Raw genomic sequence first — 8,639 nt, 5'->3', positions numbered from 1 at the left:
AGCTCCGAGGCCAGGGGCCAGGCCCGAGCAGTGCCAAAACCTTCTCCCGCCTGTTCCGGGATGTGCGGGAAGGGGCTGTACATGGGAGCGGTTTCCATCGCATCGGAGGCCGTGAGGAAGTTTCCGCCGAGCTGTTACCGCTGCAGGCTGCTGGGGAACGTCCTGCGCTTGGCTCGATCGTGGCTTTAGGGTGGGATCATTGGGACAGGCTGCCCAGAGAGGTGGTGGAGTCGCCGTCCCTGGAGGTGTTTGAAAAACGCGGCGCTCGGGGACGTGGTTTAGTGGGCATGGTGGTGTTGGGTTGATGGTCGGAGGTCCTTTCCAACCTTAGTGATTCTATTCTACTTTTACTTTCATTACAAAATAATAACCACCAAGCAAGGAAACATGAAATTAACTATTAATCTACCTTTAATTGGTTTAGTGGTGGACTTGGTAGCGTTAGGCTAATGGTGGTCTGGATGATCTTAAAGGTCTTTTCCAACCTAAACGATTCTATGCTTTTATTATTTCGGTACCTGTAGCCTCGAGGCAGTGCCCACAGCTCTGCTCCGTGGGGCTCTGACACCACTTACGTTTATGACACCGCACAACTCCCCTTTGCCCCGCATCCCTGCGTGCCTCAGTTTCCCCGTCGCGCTCGTCCCCCCCTCCCCCCGTTCCTGGCCCTTTAAGGTACCGCCCCTCTGCCCGAGGGGGCGGGGCTTGGCCGCAGGGAGGAGGCTGGTGCCCACTTCCGCCGCCGGACCGGAAGTGCGGGGGGCGCGGCGGCTGCGGCGCGGGGTGAGCTGAGGTGAGCTGAGAGGGACGGGACCGGACCGGACCGGGGCTGGGACTGGCTCGCCTGGGCTCGGCTCGGCGCCCTCCCGTGACCGCGCTGCCGCCTCCTGCCGCCTCCGCGGAGCAGGCCGCGTTCCTCCAGGCTTTCGCTTTGTCTCGGTCCCGCTCCCTGAGGCCGCCTCACGGGAGGCGCTGCCCCACGGGGCCGCGTTGGGCCGGGCCTGCTTGGCGGGAAGGCAGCGGCGCGTTCCCCGGCTCCGGCCGCCGGGACCGGGGCAGGGCCGCTGGGCAGGCGGCCTTCCCCGCACCGCGCGGGGTGTGCCCGGGGCTCTCGCGGAGGAGCTGTTGGGGAGCGCCCGGGATTCTGCGGGCCGGAGAAGCGAGTGGCTGGGGGTGGCTTAAACCGGGAAACAGAAACTACTTTCGCCTTCTGCCTCGGCGGGGGCGGCTCTGTCAGCAGGTGTCGCCACTCATCAGCGAGCAGCCGGTAAGGCGTGTCGGTAGGAGAGCGGAGCAGGTCGGAGGTTACGTTCGCAGCTGGGGGTTGTGTGTCCGTGTGCGCTTGTTTAAGTTATTTCCTTGCTTGATGGGCGTAGATAAACTTCCACAGCTTTTTTTAGAAAAAGGCGCGGTAGATGCCGTATTGCCCGCATTTGAGTGACAGAAGGGGCTCAGCTGCAAATCGTACTTACCGCTTCAGTAAACGCGTGTTTAATATTAAGTGCGTTAACCTAAACACCACAGCGATTCTTAGTCTATAACGCGGGAACCGAAGCCATTTCTGATGGTTACTCTTTTGATCTAGATCTTTGAAATACTCTCAAGGCTCAATTACCAGGGGATAGGCTGTTGAAGACGCCGCTTTGCTGTACTCGAGGTCATGTATGGCTGAAGGTGTCGGCCCCATCCCTGGCTGCAGGGCAGCTCTGTTCTCCTTTCCACCATGTGACCTGGCACAGCTGCACAGCAGCTAGTTTCCTTTTCTAAAGGTAAATACCACAGTTGGGTTTTTTACAGTATGTACATACAAGGAAATGTATGGGTTTGCTTTATCGCTTTATCTGGATTTTGCTTTTGCGTTCTTTGTTATGCTAAATAACAAGCAATTACCGTCATTCCTTTTATATAGCTAGTTCAAGTGTTCAAGCTTTCCAGTATTCTGTTGAGTTTTTCAGACTAGTAGGATCTGAGATGACTGTATTGCTGCTTAGTGAAGAACTTCTGTTTTTAGAGGAAGCAGTCTGTGGTGAGAATTTTATGATGCTTTCTAACTATAATAATAATGAAGACAGGAAAGTTTTGCAGAAATATCTTTTGCTTTTGACAACAGGGATTTGTTGACCTATAAATTTCAGCAGGAGATTAAGGAAAAAAGCTAATTGAATTTTGTATTCATTAGACCTAGATTCCACAGATACCACTAAAACAATATAATGAACTTTAGCATTATAGTTCTGGTAAGTGTGCATTACGTGTGGATGAGGGGTGTTTTTTTGTATGTAAAGTGAATCTTCACATGTTTTGTAGTTTGCAAATTATGTAATTGACTACTTCTTGCTGCTTTACTTTTAATGTTTGCCATTCAGCAGGCATTTTTCTGCAATGTTCATTTAATGCTTTAATCCGTATGTCTTTGTTTAATTGCATGCACCTATATGATATAAGAACATCCAAGAACATATGTACGTATACTGCTTATGAGTTACATAAATCCTGAAGCTCATCACACTTGAAAATTAGGTACCTTTGTGGCTGAAAGGAAATGCTTTGCCACTTTCTCAGTCTTTGGACTTCTGTTAATTCCTTTTTCTTTCCATCCAAAGAATGAGCATATGTCGATGGTGCACGCCTAGTGGTTCTGACACCACTGAGTTCCTGAAGAGCTATGCTTCTAAACGGTTGTCCCCGGAAGATCTTGAAGGACCCAATGATGATCTCTGTTACTGCCTGGAGTGTGTGGTTGAATACCACAAAGCAAGGGAAAAATTGCCAAAGTTGCATGAGGTAAATAAGAGATTTGGTTCCTGCCCGTTACTGAGCGGGAGAGCTCGGAAAGGAACAAAAACTTCAGAAGAGGCTGTAGGGGGGAGTTTTTGTGCAGGGGTTTTGTTTTATTGTTTTTTTGGGAGATAGTGTACATTGCTTTTTAACTGTTTGCTTTTTTTATATTGAGTTGCAAAGAGCCGATGGTAAAACAAGAGGACCCTCTTGTTTTGTGTATATTCAAATTAGTGAGAACTTAAACAGTAGTAGGAAGTTGCTGACTAGACGTTATACCTTGAACTTTATTCATGCTGTGGTGGTTTGACATCTGAAAAAAAAACACCTGCCAAACAAACCAAGAGCTCCATTTCTTTAATGCATTTTCTTCCTTCCTGTAGTTTTTGTTCAGCTTTGGGTTTGTTCCTCTTTTTGTCTGCCTTCACTTCTAATTCATAGTTTTCTACTATGCTTGAATTTCAGAGATCTGATCTTGGAAGCCTGTGTGATTAAAAACAATCAAAAAAGTTTGAAAACTTTTTATTTTATTATAAGCCTTTTATAGTTCTCCCTCACTAGTATCCAATTTTTTATTTGGGAAAGCTTATTTTCCCTTATGTGTATATGTATGTAAAATGAGTGTTTGTAGCTAATTGATCGTAATACAGATGTGTAGAAGGTTGCTCTTCAAATCAGTCTGCTAGATTTCTCTGGAGGGCAATCACATCTGAGTATAGATTGGAAATAAGTGGCGTGACTGGACTGCTGAAAGTTCCTTTCTGTGTCTGTTAACTGTAGGAGATAACCTTGGTTTCTAATTGAGCAGTTACTTTAGATGAGTAATGTTACGTAAGCCGAATCCCTTACAAATATTCAGCAAGTTGATCAGTCTGTATTGTTTACGTCCACTCCCTTCCACTACTACATCGCAAAATACGAGAAGGCAAGGTTTTAAAATTGCTTTTCTCATCTTCCTAAATATGATGGTTTTCTGTATTGTGCGCTTTGTTCCACTGGCTGCTATAAAGACGTTTTGTGACTAACCTATGGCCTGAAATAATTATTGAAATGGTTTATGAATATTTAACACAATTATAAAAATGTTTCTGGTTTGAATGCCACTCTTTTAAAAATTACTTCATAAGCTTAACTCTGAAGTGAGAGTTTTGTGATTTGCACAATCTGAATGCCATGCCAAACCTTTATTGTTTCACACCACGCTTGGAAAGAAACTTTTCAAAATGGAATTACAAGTTTTGGAAGTCTAGCTAAGGTTTCTGCATCTGATGATAAACGTCCTTAATCACTTTCTTCGCAAATGCACTTCAGTTGTTTTTCCCCACTGAATAGATCTTGTGGGAGTTGGAAACCTCCCGTCTTGTTGCCCACGTTGAGAAATCCGTGCAAGAAGACGCTGTAGAAGATGATGAGTTGTTTATAGTGGACGAGAACGGAGAGACACAGCTGTCTGGTTATGTGGGCCTGGATTTTGAGAACAACCTGCGAGTGCCCCTTCTAGAAGTACTGAAATATCCATATCTGCTGCTGCACGAGAAAGTCAGTATGTATCTTACAGTATACGGTTGGAAGGGAATGGTATTGTTTCCACTGAAAGAGCTGCAAACAACAAATAGTAGTTAAACCAAAGTACCGGTGTGTGTGTATGTATCTATTATATTTATTTTGACACTAAATAGGGGTGTTTTTTGTTTTGTGAGCGTATAAATTAGTCCTTACTGTAAGTGTGTTTGTCCTTTTAGGTGAGCTGTGTGTAGAAGTGCTCTGTAGAATGGAACAAAGTCACAACTCCTTTCAGGTCTTTGAGAAATATCCAGGAATTTATCTCTTTTTGGTACACCCAAATGAAGTGGTAAGTTATTTCTTCTGTTCCACTAAAACTTAGTTTTAAGTAGTATCAGAACAGATTCTTATTTTTAATGACAAGAATATGAAAATAGTAGCATTCAGAATTTTTAGTGTTTGGGGTTTTTTTGTATTTTTCTCTAACAATATAAATGAGATTTCAGTAGGAATGTATTTACTTTTGCTGAAGGAGGGAAGACTCTTCTTTTGCAATAACTTCTAGAATCACTTTACTGTTTGCATTTAGTCAGCAGAAGTTACAGATGTTCAACCAAACTGTAAATTTACACCATATACTCCCAAACGGAATTCTTCTCAAGTGGGCCAGCATTTGTAATTTAGCGCATTAATCCCCTTCTTCCCTGTTCTTTCTCTATCCCTAGAAGCTGTCACATTTTAGTAATGTTAGAACCTTAAATATTGGAAAAAGTGAGAATATAGTGTAGTTACTTGTGAGAAGAGATGCTCAGCAGTGTACTTCCTCTCAAATGCCCTTTAATTGTTACTGAATTTTGTCATTACAGGGAGGCAATATTATGTTTTAATGGATTTGTGTGTTCTGTGGTGGGACAACGCAAAACTCCACAGTTTTTGGTTTGTTGTTTTTTTTTTTTTTCTTGGCCTGTGTCTGAATCCATACGGGATATTTTAATATTGAACAGTCAGAGATCAAAAGTTCATTTGAAAGTGTAAACAGGAGAGCTCTATTCTTTATGATATTTAGAAGTATCAACTGATCTTAGTATCATTCATGCTTGTGTAAACAGGAGAGCTCTATTCTTTATGATATTTAGAAGTATCAACTGATCTTAGTATCATTCATGCTTGTGTACGTAGCAGAGACTGCTCTCTTTTTTTAATCCAATCTCTTAAGAAAGTAACAAAAAGAGAAATTTTGGAATACCGGCAGTGTCTAGGTTGAAAGGATTGAGAGATTTTGCAGTTACGTTTGTTACCAACACTTCTATTTTTCTTTTTTGCTGGTTAAAAGGATTTGAGAGATTACAAAAAAAGACCTGAGGTTCTCAAAGCAGTACAGACTTTTCTACATTGCTTTGAAGATGATGTGTTATCCTGCAAGAAGGCTGTTCCTTCAGACTACATGTAGGCATCCTAGAAATGAAACTGGTATCAATAATAGGGAAGAGTACTGAAAAATAGTGATAATACAGAGAATTTAGGAACATACACCCTGCTACAATTGGGAGGGCCTGTTGGAACAGTGAATCCTCTTGCACCATGTTAATACTGAAGGGAGATTGAGTGCTTTCTTTGCACAGTCTTAGAAAAGTCCCTGTGTGGTATGTTTATCTTTGTAAAGTGAATTTGGATGTGTAACTGTCAAAGGAGTATTGAATTGTAACTCAAGTGGGCTATTTGTTTTTGTGGGAGAGTATGAGTTCATACCATCGTTTTGCCACCTCATTTGATTCAGGTTTGGAGAGTCAGGTTATGTTTGCTGTGGCTGGTGGGCAGGTTGTGGCTGTACTGTTTCCAAGACTGACTTAATTTAAACACCAATGTGGAGTACGAAATTTCAAGTTGTCCTAAGAAACAGTAAAAGGTTTAATAGTATTGTACTTCACGCTTGCTGAAACTCTGAAGTTTTCCCAGTAGGTCAGAGAATGATTCCACCAAGGCAAGAAATGATGTGTCCTATGCTGACAGCATGAATTAGCATCTATTGTTATAGTATACAGTTATCTAATTAGAAAATGTTGGTTAGTAATGTTTAAACAACATAAAGCAAGTGCAAAACTGAATGCTGCCCCTTTGTCACATGAATTCCAAGGAGTTTTATTTGTGTGTATTACCCTGAATTTTAACTTGTTGCTAACATCTTCTCAAAGGGATAGTAAGCCTGTTTCTAAGGTTATTTGGAAAAAGACGAACTCTTACTTGCAATTATGAGACCTTCAGTAAAACTATACCTTTGTCCCATTTGTAGTAGCAGTGATTCCCAATCTTATTGCATTGTGATTTTATTTGTTCTTTTTATTGATATATAGGGTTTTTTATTTTAATCCTTAGATTCGTCGATGGGCCATCCTAACAGCAAGGAATTTAGGGAAGGTTGACAGGGATGATTACTATGACTTACAGGAAGTGCTGACTTGCTTGTTCAAAGTTATTGAGTTGGGGCTTTTTGAGAGTCCAGATATTTACAGCTCTTCAAGGATTGAAAAGGGTAAACTCATCCTTCTGCCATCTCATTTATACGATACTGCCAACTACAAGAACTATTGGCTAGGTGAGTGTTTACGATCAGAATTGAATTTGTATGTGTAGTCTCTCTCATCTTGTAAGCACTTTTTTCAAGTCAGAGCTCTGCTATTTCATAGGTGCTGTTTATTCTGGGGCATGTCAAATGGGAAGATTGCACGTTGCACAACTGCAGTAGTGAGGTAGTGTTTAATTAGTTTCATGTTGCTGCTGATCTCTTTGGTCAAGTGTTACACTGATAACGGCATTTGGAAAATGATCCTTGGTGAAAATTAGAATAAATTTTTGCAAATATATGGACAGTTTGCTTTTTTTTTTTTAGGGATTTGTATGTTGCTAACAGTGCTGGAAGAGCAAGCTATGGACTCCTTGTTACTGGGCCCAGACAAACAAAATGATTTCATGCAGTCTATACTTCACGCCATGGAGAAAGATGGAGCTGGTAACTATTTTTGATACTGAGATTAAGACAGTTCATAGCCTATTTTTCATCTTTATCAGGCTTCCTCATTTAATTGAGTAGATGCTTAGTAGTGTAATGCTGAGGTGGTTTTAACTGAGGCTTATTTATCTTCTGGAAGATGGCAAATATTGTACAATATGTGGGCAATACTGACAAATACTGAAAAATTACATTAAAACAAACTTTTAAGTGGAGAAGGGATGGCAGTGCTTTGCATAAGGCTGGCTTAGAGGTTTTGAGAGGACAAATCTATAATTTCTACCATATTGTTTTCATGTAATATACAGTCTTATGGGAATGTGGATTTCGCTGTGGCGTGAAGTTTGGGTTTTGAGTCCTAAAATAAACAAATGCCTTCTGAATTGCTGCAGCTTGCTTACAATTTGACTTTTCCATCCATCTGTTTGGGGGAACCCATTTTGCAGCTGGGAATTTAGACTTTAGAATTTAGACTAGTAGCCTTTGGGCCATTCCTGTAGGCCACGTGCCATGGCATAGCCCGGGAATGGCACGTGAGCTCAAGACCAGGGCTGCCTCTTAAATGACTAGATCTTTATAAGCTCAGTATGTTTATTGAGGATACAATATGATATGAAGAAGGAAGAACACACTTGAAGGAAAAACAACTGCTTCTTGCTTAAATTTGAAGTGTAAGTTGTCATAACAGTATAAGTTGTACCCACTTCTAAGAACAGCACTGCAAAAATCAGTGTGGAAGAATCAGTTTCATAGAGTTGGGAAATGTTAGTAATAGTTATCCAGGTTCCTGTTGATTTAAGACTGCATAAGGAGCATTAAGTGCTTGTCTGTACAGATAAGTGAGGTTGACTTTTTTTCATCCTTTTTCTGGGTTAAAAAGTTTAGTTGCAACTTACTAGAATACATATTTGTTTATTAGTATTTAAGAAAAATAAAGGAAAACCAACTACTTTCAACTTCAGCTTAGTCTAAGAATGTACAGGACTCCTGCATTTCAACTCTCCCCAATATTACTGTTATGTTTCAGATGATTCTACTGACCCCTTCTGGCCAGCGCTGCATTGTTTCATGGTTATTTTGGATCAGCTCGGATCTAAAGTATGGGGTCAGCTTATTGATCCTGTCCAAGCCTTTCAAACCATTATCAACAGTGTGAGCTACAACAATGAAATAAAGAATATACGCAGTAGCTTTAAGAGGTCAGTTTTGTTAAGAGACTAGAACAGTTTTATGATTTTAATACCAGGTAGCGTAGAAGCTTGGTCTTGGTTTTCTTGTCAGTGCTGCCTTAATTTGTGTGTGTGTGTGGGGGGGAGGTGGCAGGTAAAAAGATCAGATGTTGCCAACTTCA

General features: G+C 41.6%; 1 protein-coding gene across 7 annotated transcripts in view; it reads left to right on the top strand.

Annotated features, from left to right (window-relative positions):
• Positions 1–763: 763 nt before the first annotated feature.
• SETX (senataxin) overlaps positions 764–8,639 on the top strand; it is a 31,010-nt gene continuing 23,134 nt past the window's right edge. For 4 of the 7 annotated variants that reach the window (XM_075716932.1, XM_075716938.1, XM_075716937.1 and 1 more), the window contains exons 1-8: positions 764–793; positions 1,586–1,769; positions 2,604–2,784; positions 4,111–4,321; positions 4,521–4,630; positions 6,655–6,874; positions 7,169–7,288; positions 8,316–8,487. In XM_075716932.1, the coding sequence (XP_075573047.1) occupies positions 2,605–2,784; positions 4,111–4,321; positions 4,521–4,630; positions 6,655–6,874; positions 7,169–7,288; positions 8,316–8,487 (1,013 nt within the window). In that variant the 5' untranslated portion in view covers positions 764–793; positions 1,586–1,769; position 2,604. Of the gene's footprint in view, positions 794–1,230; positions 1,268–1,489; positions 1,502–1,585; positions 1,770–1,829; positions 2,027–2,603; positions 2,785–4,110; positions 4,322–4,520; positions 4,631–6,654; positions 6,875–7,168; positions 7,289–8,315; positions 8,488–8,639 lie in introns of those variants that run through there. The other 3 variants (XM_075716935.1, XM_075716933.1, XM_075716936.1) reach the window with 3 other exon arrangements.

The sequence above is a fragment of the Pelecanus crispus genome, chromosome 9 (genome assembly GCF_030463565.1).
Source record: "Pelecanus crispus isolate bPelCri1 chromosome 9, bPelCri1.pri, whole genome shotgun sequence".
Lineage (NCBI taxonomy): Eukaryota > Metazoa > Chordata > Aves > Pelecaniformes > Pelecanidae > Pelecanus > Pelecanus crispus.
Note: the sequence above shows the minus strand (reverse complement) of the source record. Positions and strands in the feature narration are given on the sequence as shown.